This window comes from Melospiza melodia, chromosome 6 (assembly GCF_035770615.1).
Source record: "Melospiza melodia melodia isolate bMelMel2 chromosome 6, bMelMel2.pri, whole genome shotgun sequence".
Lineage (NCBI taxonomy): Eukaryota > Metazoa > Chordata > Aves > Passeriformes > Passerellidae > Melospiza > Melospiza melodia.
In genome coordinates this window covers 20,523,356-20,551,229 of record NC_086199.1, presented here as the reverse complement: position 1 = coordinate 20,551,229, position 27,874 = coordinate 20,523,356, and the positions used below count along the sequence as shown (strand labels likewise).

Below are 27,874 nucleotides of genomic sequence, written 5' to 3'. Positions count from 1 at the left end.
AGAAGCAGAGTGCAAGGATCCTGAGATCTACTTCAGGCCAACAACATGCTCCAGTAGTATTCCTGAGCTTCACAGCAAGGGTCTGGTGTGATATCAGTACTTGCCTGTGGTTATAACACCATTTCCTATTATGTTGATGTTTTTACCTGAGCCTGTCACGTCCATGTTCTCTCTTCCTCTTTCATAGTTGTTGTGTCTGTAAAATTTCTTGTTTAACGCAAATGAACATTTAGTGAAACATTGACTGGCAGCACATTTTATCAGCAATGAATAAAGTATCTGCCACTGTGATACAAATTCCTCATATGGCACTTCTTTTGTGGCTCACCTTATTAGAAATTAAAGATAAAATGCTCCAGAAAGCTCCAAAATCACACCCACTGCAGCCCCCAGGCCTGGATGTGTTGTCCATGACTGAAAGCTGCAGGTCTGTGCAGGAGTCAGCAGAGTTCCCAAGCTCATGTCACCCCTGGCACAGCCTTGTGGGGAAGCCATGGAGGGAATGCTTCCTGCTCCACTATACAAGGGTATGGTAACGTGGGACCCCTTCTATTTCTCACAAAGCATTGCCAAGAGAAACTGTAGACAGCATACAAGATTTTTTTTTTCCTGCACGAGAGCCAAAAATATTACCCAGGACAAGACATCAGAACTCTGCTCACAAAAGTTATAGGAAAACCCCAAGACTTTGCAGATAGCCCACAAAGAAGGGCCACCTCTACCACTTAAAAGAACTTACCAGGTTTATAAAATCTGTTTGGAAGTAAGGCACATGTATAATTTAATCAGGGGATATCCTAGCATCTGGCAAGTTAGACAGTTGCATATATGCTGTGAAAGAAAGCAATTTATAGATTTGACAGTTTTTATGAATTGTTTCTATAACTCCTGATTTGTTAAAACCTATCACTGTTGAGTTTGATTTACCTTCCAAACAGTGGGATAATACAGGGATAAATTTGCATCTTGTGCTATGCATTAATTTAATGCATTTACATAGTATTTTTAAAGTATTATTGCTAAAATAATAGTAGGTTAAGATTATCACAAAGTATTTTAAAGGAGGTTGAGATTAACAGTTTTTAAAAGTCATTTCACAGAGCTTTATTTTTACAGCTTGTTTTTCTTTGAACTTTCATAAAGTGCAGCTTTATATAAATAATCTTTTCACCCTAACTGAAACTTATACACACAGTTTCATTCTGAAAACATTTGTTTTTAGACATAAAAACTTTTAAAGAGAAAATTCAGTGTTTGTGGAAGGAAGAAACTAATGCTTCGCTTTAAGCCATGTGTTATGTGAATAGGCATCCTGTGTTCATCATGATCTGTCTGCCAAGCTTAGTTAGGGCACTTCAGCCTTGATCTTCAGCAACTCATTTTCTCAGTGCTTATTTGGCTCATGTACCTCTGTCCTGACTTTCTGTTCCTTCCAGACCTCAGGTCTTTAAGCATATTTTTATGACCCATATTTTATAAGGGTCATGTGTTGTTATGCGTCCATGCCTTTCAAGTACTGAGCAACTTCTGCAAAGTAAGGAAACTGATCACCTGCTGTATTTTAATGAGCCACATCTCATTTTGCTGGTAATTAATGGCAAAATTTCCACTCTATGAAGATGTAAATAAGGAAAACAATTCTGCTGGTTTTTTCCTCCTCAGTTGTGTTAAATTGGTCTCACAATGGTTTCTTGTTTCTTCTCTTTGTATTTACCACTTTTAAGCATGTCTGTTTACGAATTCAGATCTGTCTCGCTCATACAGTTACATAAGTATGTATTTTTTGTAAGTGTAGTTGTGAAAGGGTCTGATTAGCAATCAGTGTCTCTCTGTAGCTGCCTTACTAGTAGAACTGAAGCTTACATTACACTAAATAAAAACCTGTTGTAATTAGGTCTCTGTTTCTCAGGGAAACATTCCTGCAAACAGAACCTCATTCTTTCTTTTCCTCCTTTCTCTGTGTCTTGGCTCACCCTCCCCTGGTCTCTCCCTACTTTCTTCTCCTCGCTCATAAAGCATTCTCCTCTTAGACAACCACATTAAAAGCCCTCTCACATTTGGGAACAAGGCCAAAGGTCATGGTTCAAGTGGCTTGCCCTCATATATGTGACGTTATTTGGAGAGCGGCTGGGGGAGCACTTGCAGCCCTGCAGGGAGATGGAGCCAGGGGCAGAGCAGCCCCTCCATCCTCTGGGCAAGGGCTGCCCTTCTCTAGGACAGCTCATCATGCCAGGCCAGGGGATCCAGCACTGCAGGAAGAAGGGAGAAGCATCTGGAGAGAGGGAGAGGAATACTGAAGAGACTGATGGGGGAATGCTGTGTACCTGCAGTGAATTTCAGAGCTGGGATAGAGCTGAGCAAAACAATCCTGTTAAAATCTGCAGTCTGGAGTTAGGGAGTAGACTGTTGGAAGCCTAAGCCAGTTTTCTGGTGCCAGTGCTGCAAAGGCTTAAATAGGTGCATGCAGATGGGACAACATGGATGGTTTGGCTGCAGGGGGAGGATAAAACATGGAAGTAGATGAACAAGTGAGAGAAGCTAAGGTAGCTGTGAAATCACAGAAGGTAGAGAGAGGGGGCCCAGGTTACTACAATATGCTGTCATTATATTGCAGAAGTTCTATTATCAGTACATTGCAAGGGTTCCATATTGCTAGAGTTTTGTACCTCCTCGATGTTTCTTACAGCCAGCTCCTCTAAGCACTGACCCATCCTTGTCCCCACAGCAGCCAACTGACTCCAGCTCCCTCAGCCAACCAATCCACTCTTTTATAACACTCTTTTGATTTGCTACAGCTGTGGCCTGTTAACATCAGGCCTGCTCCTAATCCTCAATAATTGGCTCAGCTGCAACTCTTTAGGGGGTAAGATTACATTCTATGTTCTATCCCCCTACACAGTACAATGAAAAAAAAAAAGCTTATATAAAACATTTCACAATTGCTGACCTGGATATCCTTAGTCTTTGCAGGTATCACAATATAACATGATTGTATTCCTACTCTAAAACCAGATTTGCAATTTCTGAATTCTGGGTTTAAACAGACTCCAGAATGTATCAATATTGCAAGGCAGGTATGAAAAACACGTCTGGTGAATGAAATTTAGATTCCACTTCAATATGTAAATGTTTGTGCTTCTTTTAATGTTACCAAATTCAAGCAATTTTAAGTAGCATATTAACCCTTCTGAAAGTTAGCTGGCAAACATGTGTCTCATTTAATTAATTAGCCTAATATTTGAATAGTTCTTACTATTAGTTTCATTTTTAGATACATTTGGATTTGAAAGTAGTTATAGTTTTGCAACTAAACATAAGTTCATATTTATCTGTAAGTCTTGACACATATCTTTATAAAATCAAGTGACTTTCTCTGCACACCCATTCTTGATGAGATAAACTTTTTGTGTATTTTCATTAAAAATGAAAAGTGAATTGCTGTTCTTGGACAGTCAGGTGGTGATTTGATTGTAAACCTAGTACATTTTAAATTCCTAGTCTGAGTGCCAGAACTAAAATGTCAAACATCAAGTGTCTTTAAAGCACAAATAAGACAGTTATTTAAATGGTTTTTGTATTTCCAAGAATAGAGTTTGTAAAGCAACTTTGAATACTTTTGTAAATACTCCACTAATAATTCTATTAGATTGTGGGTAAGTAGCAGCATACTCTTTTTTCTTTTTTAATGAGCATCTCTAAGTAATTTCAGTTAGGACTGCAAAGTAAAATGTTTGTTCAGGACACCTTTTGCCTTTTTGCATCAATGGTTAACAAAAATGCCTTCTAACTGTCTCAGGTTTTCTTATACCTTAAAAGCACTTAATGCCCAGAAGGACTCAGAATTGTAACACTGCTGTATGCCATGATTTTTCTATTTTCTGAAGCTGCATTTCAAAAGTAATTTAAAATCAGCTCTCACAGACACTTAGATATCTGAGAACTAGCTTATTAGGCATTTGAAGTATACTCTTTGGTTTTATCTGCATTTTAGGCAACTTAAACTACTAACAGTTTTCCTAGAGCTGCTTTTCAAAAACCATAACATTTTAAGCTCACAAGTTTCAATATTTTCAACTCACCAATTCATAGAAGATAAATGATAAAAGTGGAAACCCTGGTTAATGAATTTACCGATAATCAATTTGGTCTTCTATCTTTATGGACCTTTTGGGATTAATCTTTACAACAAAGCAGTCTGTTGATTACGGCTTGAAATTAGGATCATACATTTATGTGTCTTTAAGTATAGTACTTATGCCTGATTACTGAAAAGAAATTGTGAAATGCAGTTTGTCCTGCTAATTGATGAGATCAGAATTGTTCAAATATCCTTTCTCCTTATGGGCTTAACTTCATAGGTTCCAATATTAATGGAGCAGTAGATATTCTTTAAGTCTGTGATTTTAGAGAGAAATTCCTTCCAGTACTCTAAGACTTATCATGTTTGAGTATTTAAAACAAGGACAGCAGCACAGTTCATTAATGGAAATGAAGATCTGTGGCAAGGAAAGGGTTGGAAAAGAGAAGATTGGCAAGAGAGAAAACTAAATTGGAATTAGAATTGTTTTCATTCAGAGACCAATCTTGCACTGAGAAGATGTTAGAAAACAGTGTCAGAGAATTCATGTATCTGTGTTTGTTTTGGTTATTTTTTGTCTACTGAAGAAGTGACATTTTCTTACAAGATAACAGAAAACTGTGAAAGACTTAAAAGCATTCTTCTTATAGACTTGGGCCTCTGTGTAAGCAGGGAAAGGAGATAAGAAGTGCAGAGATTGTACACCACAGCCCGGTGAAGGCAGCACTCAGGCCTCACTGTGTTTTGCCCCTGCCAATATGAGCCTAGCAGTCTATGTGTCTCTACTTGATTTTTTTTGAATCCTCCAGCCAGCAAGATGATGGAATAAATCTACTCTCTGCACTTCAGCTCTGTGTCATGGTCGCCTTGGTGTTGCCTACATTTATCCACAGCACACAAGATCTTTCTCCTTTTCACCCAGACAAAATTAGAGGCCACATATTCAGGGAAATAGGGAAAATTGGATTTCTGTCCTCATTTTTTCTTAAGTGTAACACCAACTTCTGTCAAATCACCTTTTATTTTTATACCTCTCTAATCTGTTTTCACTAGACACTTCTGAGCCTGGCTATCTGTTCCACAATGGCCCTTTTCTTCCTTCTGGGCTTTAAGGCACCTCTGCAATACAAAGAGTAGGATGAATTGCAAGTATAAATACAGTAGATATTAGAGCTTACTTCTTTTTGAATCCAAAAATTATCAGTTCAAGAAAATTGAACAGCAGGGATATAAACCTTTTCCCGATGTTTAGTTGGGATTCCCTCACTCACATTATTTAAGATTTTCTCTCATTACTGTGCTGTCTCATCTGGCTGTTTAAAATATTTTATTCCCAGATTAATTAGCTTTTAATTTGCATTGTTTAATTAGCAAATGTCCTCTCATGGTCCAATTACTTAATAAATCAAAATTGTATCTCATTACATTATTTTGTTCTTTTAATTTTAGTACCATCTGCTGATTTTGAATTCTTATTTCCAGTACCCTCATCCAAATAATTTAGGGAGAATGCTATGAATAGCAACAAACCAAAACCTGATGACTCTTTGATACTCCAGTGCATTATCCATTTGCAGGCTAAAGGCTGAACTGAAGATTGTCTTTCCCTGGAATATGCTTGGTCCACAGAGGATTATCAGGCCAGGAAGCTCACAAGTCCAACATTTTGAAAGCAGTCAGTGATGGAAAAAACATGTCAGTTAACGTTTATGAAGCAAATTCCACTGTTGAGAATGGATAGCTACATAATTATTAAAATAATTGGAGAGAAGCAAGAAACTGACGCTGAGAGGATTTGTTTTAAGTACAGAAACAGAGCTACAGTTCAAAGTAGCTAAGAGATGTGAAGAATTGTTGAATGCAGCACTACAGTAGCAGTACTAGAGCAATAAATGACATCAATTTTACACTCAAGTAAAAGGACAATCCTCATTTCCCTGCAGTGTTTTAGTAAACAGAGAGAAAACTGGTGCAGAAAGGTGAAGCAGAACTGTTTTGTCAGTACAGTACATGGAGAGTTTGAAATCTTTGTACCAGTGTCTACATAGTGATTTATCTACTAACGTCTGTCTTTTTTCCCACTTCTATTTCTTAGACAAATTGTCTGGGTTGATTTTATCCTATTAAAACAATTCCGGAGCCAGAGGTAGTCTTAAATCCCAATTTTCTGTTTCTTATATTATATAGGTTATTTGGCACAGTTAGACCAGGGCAAATTGAACACTACTGGTTTCTGCCCATTGGGTCTCTGTCCAGCAGCAGCACTTCTTTGACTGACTTAAGGCTGGAAGATCACTCACATAACCTGCACCATCATGCCCTCTAAATCTGTCATCTTTATCAAATTTCTCTGTATAAGTAGCTAGAAATGTTTTCTTCAGACCCATTGCTCCACTGCTAGTACCAGAAGGAAACCTGGCACAATTTTTCTACATGGTTTCTATTTTAGAAAGGCTGAGAGTTGTTTCAGCAGTGTTATGAGACCAGTGTCCAGTGCTGATTTAAGGTAAACAAATAGAAGCAAACATGTAAAACCATCCATGCAAAACTGCTGGAATCAGTAAAGAGTCCAAGAAACTAAAAGTCTGCATATGATGGGGGAGGGCTTTTTTAATAAAAGATGAAAATTGGTAGGTCAATTGAATCTACCTCAATACTGAGAATTTCAGCAGAGTCTGCTTGGTGCAGCCAGACTGCTGACTGTTGTTATAGCGAGAAAAGAAAGAAATCTGCTAGAAAATAGAAGAATTAGAAGTATTCAGGGAAATTGTACTAAGGGAAGAGACAAACATTTTAGAAAAATGAGGAAGAGTCATGACTCCAGGCAATGATGGTGGTGGCTGGAGGGGCAGCAGCCCCACAAACACACCTGCAGAAAGCACCATCATGGCCATAGCTGTGATTAGTGCCAGGATGGGTTTTCAACATGTGCAGACTAAAAAGCCATTTACAGACCAAGCTTTCTCTTGGGTGGAAGTATTTAAAGACTTTACTGTGGACAGAGGATATAAGGAATGAAGTCTATGTTACATCTTGCCTTTTTATATAGCAAACAGATATGCCATCCTCTATACTGCTGGGCATGGTTATGTAGTCAATGTTGTGGCCATTCCAAGTCTCAGAACAAAGTTGATTTAAGTGACTGAGCCACCACTTTATGAGCTCTGTAAAAGACAGGAAAAAATAATATAAAATACTGTCAGAGCCATGAAGAAAGCAAGCAGAAAAATTGCACATAAAATTATAAGGTGCAGAGATGGTTGTAATTTGATAAGATTATTATATACAAATAACAAAGGTTTTACTTTTCTTCTTTTTACTCAATGTTGCAGAAACAAAACCCCCACCATGTTCAAAGTAACAGCCATTACCACAGGGTATTTGTTTTGATTTTAGGACCCTGCAGACAAAGGATCCATAATCAAATCTTAGGTACTTCTTATCCCCTTGCTTCAAAAGGCCAGTCCTCAGGATGGCACCTATCCAGATGATAATGCATCATTGTAAGATTGCTCAGGTCTTGAGCTAGTGCTGTCCAGTACAAAAAGCTTATTTCAGGAATTAGGTCCCTGAGATTTCATTTTAACATTGCTGATTTCTGTTGTGATACATTATTAAATATTAATTATCAATGTTCCTCCCTTTTTACAGTGAAATTCGAAATCTTAGGAACTTGGATTACATAGATCCAGATGCCTTTAAAAACCTCCCACTTTTGAAATACCTGTAAGTATTTAGTACCTGCAACAAATTGGTATTTAAATCTCACAGATTACTCTTTACATTTTAGCAGTTTTGTTAGTTTGCATTTGATTTTGGAGCTGATTTTGCCATGTTTTTCCCTGTTGCTTTATTCTAATAACAGAAAGCCAGCAAGAGTAGGGGCTGGAACTCTTACTACTTTGGTGAGAAAGGAAAACATGTCCACAAATTCATCAGTAATTTTCCCATTTGTCTTATCCATTAAATATCTAGAATACACTAATATACCTTAGCAAAATTCCACAGCTAGCTCTTTTCTTATGTAAGTGCTGACTTATTCCATTTTTGTAGGAAACAGTGGGAAGAAGGGACACAACAGATATATACATGTCTTTAGTATTTACTACACATTTACACAGGGTTTTAAAGCATACCTGTCGGCCAAATGTGAAAAGCTCACCTATGGACACCTGATTTTATATCACCTCTGTGGCAGAAAGAAATCCTGAAAATTATTCATGATTTTCTAAAGAAACTTCTGTGATTTTGATTAATATTTGGAAGAAAGGCCTCCATGTGTATGTGGTGGGGGCAGTGGCAAGGAGGAAAGATTTGTCCAGGTTTTTCCTACAGATGTGAAAGTGATAAAAAAAGAAAGTAGTAAAAATATTCCATTTCAGGATAATAGTTTTGAAAATTGAGAACTACAGTTGTTTTCACTCTACAGGAGTTCAGAAAGAAGGGGCTTTAAGCATTTCACATTTTAGACAGTTTGCCTTTTTAGAGCTATATGAACAACGCTTAAAGCAGAGTTTTAATAATTTTCTTCCTATCAACCTCACAAGAAGTTTCCCTCTACAGATTCACCTGGCTGTCTTATTAATATGTGTTCTCATTTTTTAGATTCTATAATTTATCATAAGTCTGGCATTTTGAATTTTTTGTATTGTTCTTGCAGCCTTCTGTTTTGGATAGTTGATTATGAATGAATTGATTGACAGTAGAGAGGATGCAAGAACCATCCTGCTTTGTTGAACATTTTAAATACATTGTTCGTTGTTGTTCAGTGATGCAGTAAATTTTTCTGTTTCTCTTCTCTTTCAGTGGTATTTTTAATACTGGACTCAAAGTATTTCCAGACCTCAACAAAATCTATTCATTTGATGTGAATTTTTTGCTGTAAGTATCTGTCCTCACAGCTGGTTAGAATATTGCCATCCTCAGACCACATGAAAATTTATAATGAACATTTCTGGTTTTGAGAAAAATATCATTTAAGTTTGACAAAGTGGTTTTCCTCAAGCAATATTTCAATGATCATTAGCACCAAATCCGGAAAATGCCAGCTCCCCTAGCACCACACATTTGACCTGAACTAGAGACATGGACACACAGCACATTTATAACACACAACTTCTACAGGCCCTTTGCTTTTGTTTTGGTTTTGCAATGGCTGAATGAATATGAAGTGAGAATAGTGTGACACATGGGACCTGAGCTGGAATACATCCTTCTAACATCAAGTCATCCTATCAAAATTCTTCTAACAAATTTTGCTGGCATGGTGAAGCAAACTGCAGAATAATTTCTTGAAGAAAAAGAATAGGAATGTAAATGGGGACAAGGAGGTCTCCCACTATTATTCTTAAAGGTAGTATAGAAACAAAGAGTTCTGCTTTGAACTTTAAAATAAGCAGGAATTTCTTGGTATTTAAAAAGCACAGACAATATCCACCTGTTTTAAACTAAGTCAGAATTTTGAGCTGTAATCAAGCTGAGGAGGAAGAGTGCTGCAGATGAAGACTTGCAGGCTGAAACAAGGTAAAAGTATCTTGGTCACTTCTTGGTCCCAAAGAGGAGATAGAAATCTTATATTGTAGCAGTTTTCAGCTGGAAGAGAATGCTGGATGGGCTAGACAAAAGGCAATTAAAAATGAGGTGTGTTATGTTAAAGGTGACTTGCAAAGATGTGACTGATGATCCAGCACAGGCCGTGTTTCAGTGCTGCCAGAGGTGGTTTTAGTTGAGAAGGGTCAGTTCCACTGCATTCATGGTCTGCCACGGGCAAGATGAACCTCAGAGCAGCAGAGGAATGCTGCTTGTTCTGCAATGAGATCTTCCCTTCCAAGGATGTTCTGAGACCAGAAATAAGCTTTGTTCTAACACACATTCACCTTGGCTGTAGGCCTTCAAGACTGAAACCTGAGCCAGTCAGAGCTCTGAGTGAGATGTAACTACATCCTAAAAACTATTAGGGAGTTTCTCAAAGACAAGAAAGGCTTCAGCTTAGATTGAAATCTCTGCTAGACCTACTTCTAGCAGACCTACTTCTCTCTAGTAGAGAGAACCAAGAATTGAACAGGCCAGATGAAGCAAAGCAGTTTATACAACCATCTGTGTTCTTCCTTTAACTAACTCAGTGCCTTTCTAAGTGGCAGAAAGCCAAACATTGTTTTACTTCTGCCTTGATATTTTTATAGCAATAAGTAACAAAAGATAAATATAGGTCTTATATGCTACACAGTTTTTCAAGAATAGAGCTGTACTTTCAAGGAAGATAGTTCTATGACATATATTTCTAAATATTGCTATTCAATGAAAGACTTTTTGTTTCTTCCATCAAGAAAAAAAATGCTCTCGAAAAATAATAGGCTTCTAAATAATGAACAAGGTATAGCTTGGGTGAAACCCATTCATTATATGACTATTTGCCTTTGAGGTCAAGCAGTTTGCAAGTAAACATTTATTTAGAAAAAAATGAACCAATCTGCAAAATTTCAAACCCAAATAACTTGCGGTGGAAACCACCTATCAGGGAAAACTACCTGGAATGAAAATGGTTGTAGTACTGTTCACTGTCAGCACATATATATGCACAAATGTAGCACAGAAAAGGAATGAAGTTATTTCTGGCACATGGGTAATTGTTGACTTCTCAGCCCATGGACTTTATACATGGGCCTTATTAGGCTGTACCCATGCACAAGCTGAAGAAAAAGAAACCTTTGCACAATAATTTCATTTCTAGACTATAGTATAATTCAGGAAAAATCAGAAAAAGGGCAAACAAATACTTTGCTCTTCCCTCTGTTTCTGCTAGGCTTTTCCTCTCTCCTTTCTCCAGTTTAGTAATAGTAAATCTCTTTAGTTTTCCTTTCTCCCTTTTGTTACAACAGAATTTTGGTCTGAATATACAATGTACTTATTAAGAAGGCAAAGTAGGAGAAAAAAAAAGTATTTAAGAAATGAGTAGTGAAACACTCCTTTGGACAAGACGTGAGAAGAATCAGTAAGTTATTTCACTTACTAGTGAAAGAGATGTGCTAGATGCACTTCTGTAAAGCTGTAAAATGCCTCTGTCCTCAATAAGGCATTATCTGATATCTTATCTGAATTTAGAGAGCAGGATTTCAGCTCCAAAGCCACATGGGTTGTTCAATTGACACTGCAGCTAATGCTTACTCACTCTGCTGATCCTCTGGCTCATGAGACAGGGCCCTGTCTGTGCCATTGGCCACCATCATCACACAGGCTGGCTCACCTCTCCAGAACTACAAAACCCAGTCACCTCATGAGCTAGATTCCTGGGTGCTGGAATATGCTCAGTTCTTCATCCTACATGTATCTTCTGGCCTTAGATATAATTTAACAGGTTATTATTTTAAACCTATTTATTTGAATAAATAAATAAATTTATAATATCATAAATATGGCAATGTAATTTATTTTATAATATGTTAATATTAAAATACATTAAATTAATTAATTTAAATAACTACGTTTTAAGCTTCTATTTATTATCAAGGCAGATAATTAGTAACAAAGCTGTTCTCCAGATGCTCTGTTGGGCAGATGTTTGATTGTGGTATTTTGTCTCGTTTTTCAGTGAAATTGCAGATAATCCTTATATGACTTCAGTGCCTGCAAATGCTTTCCATGGGCTTTGTAATGAATCTCTAACCCTGTAAGTTCTTCCAGTTTAAGTCACAAGGCAATCACCTTTCTGGTAACTGACTATGGCAAAATGTTTAAAAATAAAACTATTCCTGTCCTACTCTCTAGTAGTTTGCAACAGAGAAACATCACAGGCAGTATCTATATTCTAGTTTGCATAAATTCTGTACTTTGACAGCTATTTGAATCAGTCCTGCTCTTTTCTTTAAACTGGCTTGACTACAGTAGTTTTTCTATGACCCTAGTGCCAGTGAATGCTTATATTTGAAAAAAAAATCAAAGGAGAAAGTGTGCAAAGTTCTCTCCCTTAAAGATTCATCAGGGTTATAACTGTGTCTAACTTTATTTGCAACCTCAGTGGTACATACCATGGAAACTAATGATGGCAAATATCAGAAGAGTTATATTTGAAAGAAAATTCTTAAATAAAGTTCAGTAATGCAAGTCAGTCAATGTGAGACAAAAGAAAGAGCTGATGGGAGTGAAATTACTGTAATGAGTTATGAACTGAACTGGAAGGAAGAGCATTAAAATGCAAACAGATGAATTCTAAAGAAATCCTAAAAAAAATCCTTTTGCTCTAAGGGAGTAAAAGAATGAATTCTAAAAATTTAAAGCATGCCTGGTAGTAAAATCAGGCCTTTTTTGCTAGTTAGTTCCTGTAGCCTTCCTTAAGCAATCCTAGCAGGATTTTGTTTCCTTGCTTTTAGTTTAAGAGTGGGAAAATTATAGCAAAGTGGTTTAGTCTATCATTGCTGTGAATAGAGGTGGATGGCACACCTGCCACATGGCAACCTTGATTCAGGTGCACTTCTGGGCATCTGTTTGACCTTGCACAGTAACTGCTGCTTCTTCAAGAGATTAAACTTCATCCATCCATGAATGTGCTGTTGCAAAGAAAAATGATGCATAGGATGTTAGGTATTCATGTATTGAAGCAGTCCAGAACACACTGATGTAATTTCTTCTTTGCTTGCAGAAAACTCTACAATAATGGTTTTACCAGTATTCAAGGCCATGCTTTTAATGGGACAAATCTGGATGCTATGTAAGTAGCAGGTAATTCTTTTCTTTCAGAAGAAAAACCGAAACTTCTCTGCTTATTTAAGGCTCTGAAATATCTGTCTTATTTTAATTATTTTAAAGGAGCAAAGAGAGGATGTTAATTTCTGCCAGCAATAACAGTATCATTGCTTAATGTCTTTTGCAGTGTGCTTTCATTTAGTATATATATCTATAGCTCAGAAATAAAATCATGGCAAGTAATTCCATTGTGAGTTTTGTCCTGGTTTGAAGGTACAGTAAAACTTTGATCAGTACCTTTTCTAAGACAATTTGGAAGATAATTATGCTTTTTTTTACAAGAGTGTTTGTGTTCGTAAGTGTAGCACTGATAATGGTAGCAGTTCTTTCACAGGTGTCTCTTACCAGCAAGAAAGAGAGTGGTGTAAGGTGCTGGGAGCAAGTCAGAGGAACCAGCCACTTACACTGGAAATGAGATGTACATCTCAAAAGCATGAATCAACCTTTTCCTATTTCCCAACTTCTTACTGTATTTCCTGAAAAAATAATCTTTAGTGAGTGAACATCCTTTTTACACCATACCCAAAATCATCTGCTTCAATCATTAAGAGAGAATAAATCTCAATTCTAGTGACCCCATTCACTTTGGCAGAGCTTACTCTTGTCTTACAGAGGTTTGACCAAAAACTCTGCCACTCTTATGAGTAAAGAGGTTTCTTCATCACGAGCTCTTAAATTAACCAGAGAGACATGAGGATACATATGATTCTTTTTAGTGCTTTATTTTAAATTTGGCTTAAATTCTATAAGAATTCCATAAGAGCATCCTTCACATGGTCCTAATCTTTCCAAACTGCCTATTTTATCTTAGCAGCTAGCTAGACTTCCTAAGTCTGAAAGGTTTGAGTTAAACCAAAGATCTGGAATAGATCTGATTTTATTCACACTAGTTCAGTTACTTTGAAGTTCCACATGAAAAAGGAAGTTTTCCATGATGACATAGTGCTTGTACTAGTGCCCACAGAAATTGCAAGATGTAAAATATGGCAAAAATAAAGCCAGTGTCTTGACTGAATCCCTCTAAGCTGCACGCAGCAATACTCAGAAACTTTCCAAGCCTTGGTCATTATATTAACTGTGTTGGCTCTTCCACTTCTTACATTTTGACAAAACACAGGTTGGGCACTATTTTGTAGCAATTTTTCTTGATGCTTCTCTCATAGTATGCAGGTACTGTTGCTTCTGTCTTCTTTGGAATTCTCCTTATTATTAAAAAAATCAAAATAAAATGTAGTTTGAGAAGCTCTGGAGTCCTAAACATCTGCTTTATTGAACTGGGAAGGAGAGAAGCAGACAGCACATACTAGCCTCTGTAGATACTGTTTGTTGTCATCATATTACAAGGGTTCCATATTGCTATACTTTCATACCTCCTTGATGTTTCTTGTAGGCATCTCCTCTGGGCACTGCCTCATCCTTCTTCTCCCAGCAGCCAACTGACTCCAGGCTCCCACCAATCCTCTCTTTTATAACACTCTTCTCATTGGCTACAGCTGTGGCCTGTTAACATCAGGCCTGCTCCTAATCCTTAATAATTGGCTCAGCTGCAACTCTTTAAGATTACATTCTATATTTCCTTTATTTACTTATGTTCTATCCCCCTATGCTGTTTGCTTATTTTTAGAAAAAAAAAATTATTTAGTGTTCTTTAAAGATATGTTAGTATTTTTAAAGGCGGAGAGTAGAGGGCTTTACAGAGAGATCTGGACAAACTTGAGAGCTGGGCCATCACCATCTATATTGAATTTAACAAGAACAATTGCTGGATTCTCCATCTGGCACGGAGTAATCCTGGTTATACATACAAAGTGGGAGGCTGGAGAGCAGCCCCACAGAAGTAGAACTAGGGGCCCTGGTTGATGGCAAGTTGAACCTGAGCCAGCAGTGCCCTGGCAGCCAGGAGGGCCAGCCCTGCCCTGGGTGCATCAGGCCCAGCATCAGCAGCCAGGCAAGGGAGGGGATTGTCCTGCTCTGCTCTGCACTGGGGCAGCCTCACCTCCAGGGCTGGGGGCAGATTTGAGTGCCACAATATGAGCAAGATATCAAAGTCTTTAAGTGTGTCCAAAGGAGAGAAGCCAAGATGGTGAAAGGCCTTGAGGGCAAGACTTATGAGGAGTGGCTGTGGTAACTTGGCTTATTCAGCCTGGAGAAGGGGAACATGAGGGGGAGATCTGGTGGCAGCCCACAGCTTCCTCAAGGGGGGCAGTGGGGGGTGCTGATCTCTCTCTGGTGACCAGTGATAGGAGACAAGAGAGCAGGATGAACCGGCATCAGGGGAAGTTCAATTGACATTAGGTGAAGGTCCTTCAGCAGAAGGGTGGTCAGTCACAGGAACAGGCTCCCCAGGGGAGTGGTCACAGCACCAAGACAGAGTTCAAATTGCATCTGGATGATGGTCATGGTCACGATTTTGTTTTTCATCATCCTGCAAGGACTAGGGAGTTGGACCCCATCATGCTTATGGGTCCCTTCCAACCTGGTAATTTCTGTGATTTATGACCCTAAGTGAATCCTACCACAGACTGACTATGATGCACTAGTGAATCAAATTTTAAAAGAAAATAAAACAACAAACAACCAACAGAATAACCAAAACTAGACTTATGTTCATGGGTTTATCTACCAGCAGTAAAAATGGTTTATTACAACAAACACTTTTCTCCTAATTAAATCATATGACATCTACTTGGAGCAGAACACTACTCTAGATGTACAAGGCAAACAAGGGAGCTGAACATCAGTGGTAAAGACTTTATCTGTTTGATAAACTACACTGAAATTTCTAAACTAATTTTCTGAAGTAGTTTGGTTACCTTACAACAGGATAAAGCATAATTTTGCTAAGTGCAAGCTTGGAGATTTGTTGTTTCTAGCAGCAGCATTAAGTTAATGTAAGAGGCAAATATTTAATTTTCTCTATTCTGACATTTCTAATTTGAACTCCTGTTTATCTACCACTGTATGGTGAACGAAGTGCCTGTTTTTCTCTGGGTCTGATCCAAGAGCATTTGAATTTAACAAAAATAGGAGCAAAAATAAACTAATAGGAAAAGGGTGAGGGAAATTTGAATGTGTTTTGAATGAGTATCTCAAGGACAAAAGTAAGTAAAAAAGCAAAACAATCAAAAACAATAATAAACTTTTGCAAATTATTCAAAGACTTAGTGTTCCATCCATAAATCAGAAGACATTTTGGGAATCTTGGAGGCTATCTTCTACTATGCATTATGCCTTTCTACTACTCTTGCTGTATTAAAATGTCTATTAATTAAAGGGGGCCAAAAAATTAATATAGAGGTATAGGTGAAAAATCATGGATAAAGGGTTTCCATTATCATACTGAATAATAGCACTACCTAGGTGATCTTGTCATCCAGCAAGGATCCACAGTACTGCTGTGTAGGTTTCATAAGGGCAGGGAAGGCAGGAACCAGGAATGAAGGGCTGAGGGATACTTTTACTGAAAGCATTCATCTGACACTCAAATCTCTCATCTTAACCCATCATTAAGTCCCAAACTGCATCACTCCTGCAAAGTAGTGCTGCTGCACCAATGTTTATTTCTGTAAGTTAATTGGTGAGGAAAGAAGAGTTTTTAAAAGATATTTTCAGTGAATGGCAAAATGTATTTGTGATGAGCTTTTACAGAACTATCTAAATTACTGAAGTGGAAAGTGTGCAATCTCAAAATCTAATCACAGAAATAAACCCCAAAAGAATATATTTACTTTAATATACACTTTCAGGGTTCACTTATAATGCTTGGCACAGCTCAGAGTTAAGATAAACAATTGTGTGGAAAAATCATATGATGAATCCTTAGTACTGCTCACTTGCATCTTTTTTACCTGTTCTCCCTTTCTTTAACCTTCATTTTATAACCCAGCTGGATGTATATATTTTACATAGCACTTGAAATGTCCTGTTGGTGTTTTGTGCCCTCAGAAGGTCCTGCTCAGCATCCTGCAGCCATGGAGTTTTCTGGTGTGGTCAAGGCTTAAAGCAATATTCTTCCTACTTACCCCTGACCCCCATAGAGACTGTTGGACACAAGTATAGGTGCTTTACTGCTCTGACTGGATTGAAAAACATGAAAAAGGGCCTTCATTTACTTAGAGCACTACAAAAACATCAGAATCTCTTACTCCAGATTCTGCACTACTGCTACAGATTTCCTGTAGTTTGCACTGAGGTATTCATGTCTATCTGATTGCCATCTACCAACTCTCCAAAATTACAATTATTCTAGTGTCCCCACTGAGGCTAGATATTACACATAACTATGTGATTTGTAAAACTTCTAAGATTTGTTTAGACATGTTGATACCACTGTTGTAGTTTTCTCTTCTGCAGGGAATTTAAATGACATTCAGTATCATTTTAACTATCAGTAACAGCAGGATTAATGCCACTTTCAGAAGGAACTGACTCTACATGAGCTTTTTTTTGTCAAATTATTATTTACCAAGGTCTTATTCTTTCCATCTAAAAGCAGTACCTATCAAAATAAAAGGGCCTAAGCAACTGAAACCAATTAGCATCAGGAAATTGTACATTCTGTTGGGCTTGACTCATTGATGTGAAAACTGGCAGCTAACACTGCAGTCCCTCCTTAGTAACACATGGCTCTGTACTTCCCAAAGTCTCTAGCTGTTTCTATTTGTATCTTTGAAGATTTTTATCAGACATATCAGCTATTATATTTCAGGTTTATTAGTCACTATGGTACTCAAACATCAGGGGAAAATATTTCAAAATTGGACAAGTAATTAAGTGGTTGTATAATAGTGTCTAGTTACTAAAGCAGACAGGTTTTATTAGGTTAAGCAGGTTTTTGTGTCCTTCAACACTACAACCTAGATGTTGAAATCTTGGATTAAATCTTAACTGTTGCTCTGGTATTAATTTTTGTATTAGTTTTGCAGACAAAATCACAAGGAAATTTGCACACTAATGGAAATGATCAGAACAATAATGTGCCATTTAGAGAATATGAAAATCAGTTCTCAGAAAACACAAACACCGGGTGATGCTAGAATGCCATATATTAATAAAGAATGAAAGCTTATTTAAAACACCAACAGCTATGAAGGTGATGTAAACTATTTTCCTCTGTAAGAAACAAGGTTTATGGCATGAGCAATGTCCAACGAATAGCATGCCAGAAGCATTATTTGGCTCCCTAAGACTTTCTGTTGTGTAACCCAGATGAAGTGCATTTACTTCTCATTTCTTACTATGGTGATCAATATAAACTTATATCCAGTGAATGTTATGAAAAATTTGCCAATGACTTCAACCAGGACAGGATTAGAATATTAACTTAATTTTTTCCACACTACAGCTAGCCAGCTGGGCAAGGGAAGGGATTGTCCTGCTCTGCTCTGGTGCAGCCTCACTGTGAGCAGTTTTGGTCACAACATAAGAAAAGATATTAAACTATTAGAGAGTGTCCAAAGGAGGGCTGGATGGTGAAGGACCTTGAGGGGATGTATGAGGAGCAGCTGAGGGCACTTGGTGTGTTCAGCCTGGAGGAGACCGAGGGGAGACCTCATTGCAGTCACAACTTCCTCGTGAGGGAAAGAGAAGAGAAAGACACTGAATTCTTCTCTGTGGTACCCAGTGACAGGACAGGAGGGAATGGCCTGAAGTTTTGTCATACGAGTTTAGGTTGGATATTAGAAAAAGGTACCTCATCCAAGGGTGGCTGGGCACTGGAACAGGCTCCTCAGGGAAGCAGTCACAGCACCAAGCCTGACGGAGTTCCAGAAGTGTTTAGACAACAGGTGCATGATGTGACTCTTGGGGCTGTTCTTTGCAGGGCCAGAAGTTGGATTTTGATGATCCTTGTGGGTCCCTTCCAACTCAGAATGTTCTGTGACTCAGTGAACTTCACAGACACCCTCTGACATGTGTTGTGACCACCTTCCTGTTGCACTTTTTATCTTACTAGCTACATCCCAAGCTAACTTGTGAATGTTTATAATGGGGTACCAAACATCCCGTTCTTTCCTTACTGTTCTTTTAACAAAACTTCAGTCTTAACTTTTTGCTTGTATATAGAAACTTCCACTTGACTATGGAGATTTTAAAGCATTTAAAAATTTTATTGATCTCACAACATGGAGGAAATTGTTTTCCTGTTTGCTCATGATGTGCTCCATCTGTAATTCCCCATACCGCATTCTGATGAACAAAACCAAAACTATTTGACCTCATCCTCACACATATGTACTTGGAGATAGTGTATATGCTCGTGCCCTTATGTGTATGACAGTGAGAGAAAAAATTTGGAACTAAGATAATAAATAAATCAGCAAAAATAAAGTATTTGTTGAGGAATTTAATTGCTTTTCAAAATGGAAAACCTGTATTTTGTTTCTTGGGTACTCAGAAAATGAAGTAACTGATTATGTTTCAGTATGTGGTTGGGAAAGGGTGGCCTTTATACATTTTGCCTTTGTACATCTGTGCAGGCAAGTAAACTCAAGATCTTCAGTAACCTATGGATAACTACTTCCAAATCACTGTATTTTGTTTGTTTCTGCAGCTATCTGCACAAGAACAAATACCTCAAAGTTATCAATGATGATGCATTTCTGGGAGTGTACAGTGGACCAACTCTACTGTAAGTAGGTGAAAATGAACTAGAGAAAGCTTTAAAAATAATACTGTTTTAGCTTACAATTTCTTCACAACCATTAGCATCAGAGCAGCAGGGACAGGAATGTCATGTTTACAAAAATAATACCAGCAACAAAGCCTGTGCTTTAGGGAACTGATTTATGACATGCTTGCATCCTACATTCCATATACTGTTCCTACCAAATATTCTTATGCAAGATTCTATATTACATCTATATTACATCTTGTCTTGTGGTTGTACAATTGTAATACAAAAGAAGGACTCTTTTTACAGGTGAGAGCCTGCAGAAGCACAGATTTTTGACTCTTGATTATTGTGGATATTTAAAGCATCAGTGTTGTTGCTGTTGTTATGCTAGACAGGTGAACAAGTAATAATATGCTGCAAAAGGTTGTGGGTGGTTAATTGTATGCTGTAAGAGCCAGTTAAGCTTCCTGAGCAAAGGCTAGCTTGGAGATGTAACAGTTACACAAAACCTCTTGGTTTAGGGGCTAGAGATGCTTTCCCAGGATGTGCCTATCTAAAAAAAAAAACTCCTAAAAATGAAAGAACTTCCTTTTTACCCTGTTTTCAAGTTAGATATCTCAAATGACTTGAATTTTTTCTAGTCCTCCATAACTATTGTGTTATCCCAGCTACCACTGATCCTTGATCTCAGGACATGTTTTATACTTGCAGTCTCAACAGCCAGCTATCCATCTCCTCTTAGAAGGATACACCTTCATGGCTAATAAGAGTCCTAGCAGTACTTACAACTAAAGAGAGATGTGGTACTTACTATAGTGTCATTACAGAGAGAGGTATTGCTTCTCAAAGGCAGAAGGCCAGAAATGGCATGTCAGCACAGTAAATCAACAGTGGATTGAAAAAGCCAGAGTATTTCACAACCTGATACCTTGTTATGTAAGTCCTAAGATAGAGCTCCTAGGATGGTGTCACAGTTTAACACTGGCCTGCACCTCAGCTCCACACAGCCATGTATTTGCCCCTGCACCCAATGGGATGAGGGAAACAATTGGAAGGGTAAAAATGAGAAAAATCATGGGTTGAGATAATGTTTTAATAATTTAAAAAGGGATGTTGAAAAAAAAAAAATCAGAGGGTCAAGAAAACAAACCAAACCCAAGAACAACAAGTGATGTAACAAAAACAATTGCTTACCACCAGCCCACTGATTCCCAGCCAGTCCCCTGGCAATGGCAGTCTTGGCAAATGTCCACCCAGTCTGTAGTGCTGAGCATGACTTGGTAAGGTCTAGAATATCTCTTGGTCAGCTGGGGTCACCAGTCCTGGCTATCCTCTCCCAAATGCTTGTGCACCCTTAACCTCCTCACTGGTCAGATAGTGGGAAAAACAAAAGTGTGTAAGTACTGCCCATGGAGAGCTAAAACACCCCTGTATTATCAACACTATTTTCACTTCCAAATCAAAAACATAGCCCCATACTAGCTACTGCAAAGAAACTTAACTCTATGCCAACCAAAACCAGTACAGAATTAATAATTCATATTATTAGCTTTTAATTATATTTTATTGTAATTTTAATAGCAGCTTAGGGGCTTGTGTTACCCACAGATAACCAGGAATTATTCTGGATGTGTGATGTGGAAAAGGTTTGCCATAAAATGAGCAACAATTTAAAGTGAAATCCTTCCACCTGGACATATCTCTTAGCTGATTTTCAGGAACTAGAATTACTTTAACAGGAACAAAAGTTTCTGACACTCCCACATATGCATTACCTTATGAGGGCTGAAGTCAAAAGATGAAAACTGAGTGAAAACCTAGTATTTGTGGTTGTGTCATGTCAATGGCCATTAACATCTCCCACAGGCAACAAAAATGTCCTTGCAATTGGTGCCTTAGTACACACCCCCACTATGCCATCATGACCAATGAGTTACTTACAGAGAGACCACAGATTTGTTAACTAGGGTAACAGTCTGAAAAGCCTGACCAATACAGCCCTTTCATATTCCCTCGGCCAGTGAAAACAACTTAGCCTGGTCTAAGGAATCGTTTGTTAAATAATTTTTTGTTCAGGCACCCTGCTGCTTTACTTTCAAGCTGTTTCATCTTGAAAATTAACTCTATGGAAAATTATTGTGAGAATATTGTTTTTTCTGGGACAATGAATGACATTGCTTCTAGTGGCAGCAATATTCACAAAAAAAAAATAAATTAAAAAGGGAACATTTATGGCACTCTAAAGATAAATTCTGTCTTGCCTCCCTATCAAGCTGGCAGAAGTTATTGTCTGGAGTTCCCTATATGCACTCTTCAGGTGAGATAGGAATTTATGGTAGTTGGAATGTGTGCCTCAGAGATCATGCTTTTTTTCTGATCAGGATTTCAGCAGCAACAGCAACTTTAAGGCTGAAATACAGACCATGGATCCACCCTAATGGGGTAATGTTCCATTTTGGCTTTAAAGAAACTTTAATGAGAAAGATTTAACTACAAAGAATTGTGCCTGACTATATGTATGTTGTGTGAGTTTGGCCATGCTCTCAGACCACCTAATTAAACATACTCAAGTATTGAAAAGCTAGGTAATTTTTTTTTTCAAATTTGCAGTTTACAACAGCAGAGGAAGCAGGGATTGTGTTCACTGAATAGGGGAAAACAGATGTCAATAATTCTGGTTCCTTTGTCACTGATGTATACTCAGATGTATGTGGATGCATACACTGATTGCTCCCTTTAGAAGACTATTTTAAGACAATGATGACAGTACACTGCTCTTCACCTCAAAATGAAACCTTGGCAAGCATTCAGCAACTCGGTGGACTTGATTTACTAAATGCAACAAGAGCTGCTGCCGAGAGCAAAAGTTCAACAGAGTACAACAAAAATACAGTCAGGCTCATTATTCAATTAGCTTTTGAATAGAGTCCAAATTCAAAATATTACAGTCACCCAAGGTACATGTGAGCAGTTAATTATCTGTAGAATGAAGAATTACGCTTTAAAGCATCATTTCCCAATCTAGGAATGGTTCCTCCCATGGGACATAAGCAAGTCTTTGAGCAAGAGGACCACTCTGTATTTTGCTAATCAAACAATGCCTATTTTTAGATGTAAAAAATCTTTCACTAGAGTTAAAATAGTATGTGTAGTTTAAGCCCATCTATTATATATTTTATGCTTTACCTATTCCAGTTGTCAGAACTTTGTATATTATTAGGTAAAAAGTCTCAATTGTACTATGATGCATTCAATCTCATTTTCTTAACTACCCGTCTTTTAAATTATTGCTATTATTGGATTTCAAACTACAATGGCAAGCTTCCAGCAATGAAAAGGATTATTGACAAAAGCTAATATCACTTAGATCTAGTTCTGAAATAGTGACTTCATAAAACCAACAAAGAATTAGACTGACATATAATAACCCAGGAAAAAAGAAAAAAAAAATCTGAGCAACTGAGTATCTGTTTAACACTTCTATAATATACAGTTGATTCAGAAAACAACATCTGTGAATTCATAAGCTTTGTTTTATTCCCACATTTATCTGAACCTCTCCAATGTGTCCTTAACATTCAATATAATGTGTAAATTTCAGCTGAGATAAGCAACAGCCTAGAAATACAAGAAAATATGAGAGGACGAAACAAAACCACTGCCAAGCCAAAGTGTTGAGACTGGTTGAGAGCACTTTGGTTGCTGCTCCACCTCACAGTGTAGAACTCTACACAAGCACTTGCAGTACCTGAGTGGGCTGCAGACCGTGGCTACTTAAAAGCTCAGGTCTGGTCTGGCTTTAGGCAAGCTGAGAATGTTGCTCACCTGTTCCATAATCCTGAGCATTTGACACCTCCCACAAGAGTGTGTCTGCCTGGTTTCTGTCTCAACCTTGTGGGCATTTGTCAAAGGCCTTGTAGAAGTTCCAGGAGACTTTGAGCAGATCGTAAGTACAATGCTCAGAGAAGTTTGCAAGGCAAGACTTATTTTTACAAAAGCCCCTTACATGCTGAGTTTGCCCAGGTATATCATATTCAGTGTGGCTTCTTTGCTGCCTTTCTGCAGAAGAGCAAAGCTGAAGGTTCCACAACTCTTTTACCAATTCAACTACTTCCTCCTCCAGCTTCAGAACTATTCTGGTGAAAACCATCCAGTCCTTGTGACTTGCTATCAATCATTTTATCAGTTTCCTGCCTAGCTTGTTTTATGGTCACTTCAGTTTGAGACAGATCCTCTTGACAAGTCCATCAAACCTCTTGCCCATTCTCTTGTGTTTCTTTAAGGGTGTAAGCTGTAGCTAGGCAGTGCCAGCAAGACACTCCTACATGCAATGTAAGCACTGTTGTGTTTAAACATCATCTTAGTTATCAATATGATTGGATGTTAATGAGACAGACATAACTGCAGTCAGTTCCCATTTTTCTCAGCAGACCAAAATCAGAACTGATCATCCTTGACTGACTGGGACTGATCATACCCGGCTGATCAGGGCTTGGTAAGAAGCCAGGACAAGAGGAAATCACCTCAAGTTGTGCTGGGGGAGGTTTAGATTGGACATTAGAGAAAGATTTTTTACAGAAGGGCTTGTAAAGCATTGGAACAGTGCTAGATTGATGGCTGGATTGATGGTTGGACTAATGATCTTAATTAAAAGGTCTTTTCCAACCTTAATGATTTTATACACTGGCACACAAAGATCATTCAGGACAATGTGTCTTCTCTATGAATGTAGGCACAGATACTATAGTCTGGACAACTCCAACTATTCTGATTCACATGGCTCAGAGGATTAGTAATTATTTATAAATATTTCCAATCTAGTTTGAAGACAGCTGCTATGCAGCTTGAAGTAGATTGTGAATCCGATTAGATCATCATCAAGCCTAGATCTGTAAGGTAAAAAAATCCCTGAGAATCCAACACTTTCCTCTTGGCCAGCTGACACACACACAAGAAAGTGTGGGCCTAGGTAGAATAACTAAAGAATTATCTTCCATTGGGAGACAGATTGTCACCAGACTCACAGGAAACTCTTTGATTTGTGATAGCAGTGGTACAGAGAGGTCACAAGGCTTTTTGCTGGCAGACACCACATACCAGCAGTTTAGGGACCTCCCAAACTGGGATTTTGGAAACTTCCAAACTTCTGAGCCATTGTGTTTAATATGGCCTATGGATGGGACAAAGTATCTATTGCTAGCCCTGCACCAAAATTAATCCTAAACCAACAAGAACTTCAAGGCATCTCTTCCTGTAACTTTTCCCCAAGGTCCTCAGTATACAACAGATTGTTTAAAAACAAAACCTACAATACCTATCTGCTTATATATAAACCCATAGGCACATACACAAAAGAATTCACAGAATTTGGTAAGATAGAACAGCAATTACAGTTTTACAACTAATTCTTCCAACCCTTCTTTTCACTGACTAAATGTTTCTTTCACACTTATAACATCACTTGGTAACACTCTTGAGTTGCCACAGGCTTTGCATGTTCACCTCTGCTCCCTGGGAAATTGCTTCCACAACTGGAGCCCTGCTACTCCCTTCTGTTCACAGCCCTCCAGGAGCTGCAGCTCCATTCCCTGTGCATGCAGAGAAACTCCTCTCAGCAGCTGTTTCCAAACCATGAGCCCTTGTCCCCCAGGGTGTTCTTAGTGACCCAGACAATTCTCATGGGAATGTTCCCATTTCTGATGGGAATGTTTCTGATGGGAATGTGAATAAAACCAAACCAAAAAGGTACATTGTTCTTGTTACTTAGCTTTTTGGCCTACGTGATGAACCACAGCACTGATTTTCACAATTATGCAGCTGTGTAAAAAATTATGCCTTCTCTTATTTTTAAGTCTCTTGCCTCACATTCTTAAGTGTGTTTGGAACTCCATTCTTTAGAACTCCACTGAGTTCCAAAACTCATCTCACAAGAGTGAATAATCATTACCAATCACCTTCACAATCTGCATAGCACTATAGTCTACTACTGCTGCTTCCAGACATAGCTGTTCCCAAGAGAAAAGTCCTCATCTGCACCTTATTACTTCATATATAAACAACTTGAAACTTTTATCATCCTAGTTGCAGCTTTGCATGCTCTTATTACAACTGCATATACTATTTTTAGAACTGCAGGTAATATTTAAGTTACAGTCAGACTAGATTTACAAAGTGAAGTTTTCTTGATCCATCTTCTATTTCTTTCCCAAGAATTCTCAGCATTCCATTTTCCTTCAACATTACTAAAAACACTGATCTGACATTTGCAAAGGACTCCAAGAATTTTCCAGAGTGCTAGCTAAATTAAACCCCACTGTCATCCATGTAAGGTTGAAATTGCCTTTTTTCCTAAATGTACTTTACATTCATTAATTTTGAAGCATATTATTTCTCTGCTCAGTCACGTACTATTGCAGAAGCCTTCTGCTTCTTTAGACAATCAGGTTTAGCTTTCACTACCTTGTATTACTTTGTACCAGAAACAAGCTTTGTTGCAGCTCCTCTCACTTCCTTCCCAGACTGTTTATGAGTATTTCAGTAGTACCAGAGCCAGCCTCACCTCTGTGGGCCCTGCTGCAGTGACCTGTATACTCAGATACCAATTAACCCTCCATTCTTCCTCTCACATGAAGTCTTGTCATCTGTTCTCAGGCTTTTGGCTTTTACCCCACTCTCTTTATTTTTCGTTTAATCCAGGAGAGACATTCCCCTTGTCACATAACAGATTAGTTACCTCAACAGCCCTTGATATCTGATTTTGTCAAGGCTTGTCAGATTTCCCAACTCACTGCACAAACAAGATCATCTTTCTCTATAAGCTTGTGCCAGCACATCTTCAAAAAACACTCAAAAGTTTGTGAGTTGTAATTTCCCTTTCAAAGAGTCTTAGCCTCTCCCATCACTGAGTGTTTAACCTACCTGCAGATAGCTGCCACAGCCATAAGAACTTGATGGAGACCCATGAGGGTCGCTGAAAAGCCAGCCTTGTCTTGGTAAGATCTACCCCAAGATCTAATTTACCAAGATGTTTTGCTGCAGAAGAAGGAAAAGCATTGCCAGCAGGTCAGGGCAGGTGATCCTGCCCCTCTGCTCAGCCCTGGTGAGGCCACAGCTGGAGTGCTGTGTCCAGCTCTGGCTCCTCAGGCCAAGAGACTTGGAGCTGCTGACACAGGTCCAGTGGAGAGCAACAAAGATGATTAGGGCTCTGGAGCATCTCTCTCACGAGGAAAGGCGCAGGGAGCTGGGCCTGTTCAGCCTTGAGAAGAAATGACTGAGAGGGGACCTCATCATACATCTGAAAAAATTTCTTTGTTGTGAGAGTGCTCAAATGCCATAACACAATGCTAAGGAGGCTGTGGAGTCTCCTGACCTGGAGATGCTGAGAAGTCAATGGGGGACAGCTCAGAGCAACCTGCTCCAGGTGACCCTGGTTTGATCCAGGAGGTCAAATTGGATGATTTGGAAACTCAACTACTCTGTGATCCTTTAGAATGTAAAATGATAGCAGACAATATTCAGACTTTTCTAAGAGCCATTTCAGGCCGTCGGTAGAAATACCTATGAAAAAGGACTCCAGAAGAACAAAAAAGAATTTCATGTCGTTGAAATTAATTAGTTGTGACATATTAAAGAACATATGATAGTTAGGGAGCTTTTAGAAATGAAAAAGTCCTCCTACTAAAAGGAGCAGCATTTTCTAACTCAATTTAAAAACAAATACAAACAAACCAAAAGGAAAAAAGAAACAACAGAGCAAACCCAAATATTGTAGACATGTAAAAATTGTTTAAAGCATAAAATTGGTTCCAATTTCCTTTTGGGTTCAAGAAACCAGACAGTGAGCAAGACTTCTAGAGGGATAAGAAAGTGTAGAAAAACTAGATTTATTTATTATGAGAGTGTTCATGACAAAACAATGCTCAAACGATGCTCCCACCCTAGAACTCTTTTTACAGATTTACTTCTTCACAGACTGTAATTCTAAAAACATCTTAACTTCAAGTGTCACTCGAAGAGGTTTTGGGACAAAGCAAAAACTGAGTAGGAAACACTAGCAGGATGAGGTGAAACTCACCTGGCAGTCAGAAAGGAAAGCCACCTCCCCATCAACTGTGCATCATCCCTCTCATAGTCCACCTCAGCAGACAAGTAGAAAGCAACAAACGTAATACTCAGTTTTCTGAGAGATTCAGGATGGACTACAATAGAAGATTTGAATTTCGGTATATAGAGAATATTCTTGTAGGAATTGCAATGCTTTCTATTAAAGTGTGCCAATAGGTTAAAATTAATCTAATGAAGTCTAAGAGAATATAACTCTTCCAATGGAAGATGTGATTTCTTTTAAGAATTTTTAAAACTGTGTGGTTGCATATGTATTTGTATCTGGTTGGCTTTAAAGGTGTAATTTTAAAAGTCATTATATTTCTTTATAATACATATTC

General features: G+C 38.2%; 1 protein-coding gene and 1 long non-coding RNA gene across 3 annotated transcripts in view; one reads left to right on the top strand and one right to left on the bottom strand.

Moving 5' to 3' along the window:
- The window catches only part of TSHR (thyroid stimulating hormone receptor), a 44,664-nt gene that overhangs the window by 13,919 nt on the left and 2,871 nt on the right, over positions 1-27,874 (top strand). Inside the window, exons 4-8 of the mRNA XM_063160171.1 lie at positions 7,730-7,804; positions 8,885-8,959; positions 11,667-11,744; positions 12,714-12,782; positions 19,368-19,445. Coding sequence (XP_063016241.1) covers positions 7,730-7,804; positions 8,885-8,959; positions 11,667-11,744; positions 12,714-12,782; positions 19,368-19,445 — 375 coding nt within the window. The remainder of the gene's footprint in view (positions 1-7,729; positions 7,805-8,884; positions 8,960-11,666; positions 11,745-12,713; positions 12,783-19,367; positions 19,446-27,874) is intronic.
- On the bottom strand, positions 7,058-27,547 carry LOC134420235 (uncharacterized). 2 transcript variants are annotated; one of them, XR_010028285.1, is made up of 3 exons: positions 27,505-27,547; positions 20,625-20,796; positions 7,058-7,242 (listed from the first exon to the last, which is right to left on the bottom strand). It is a non-coding gene; the product is annotated as an uncharacterized LOC134420235 (long non-coding RNA). The 2 variants fall into 2 exon arrangements; XR_010028286.1 differs by lacking the exon at positions 27,505-27,547 and adding an exon at positions 26,349-26,434.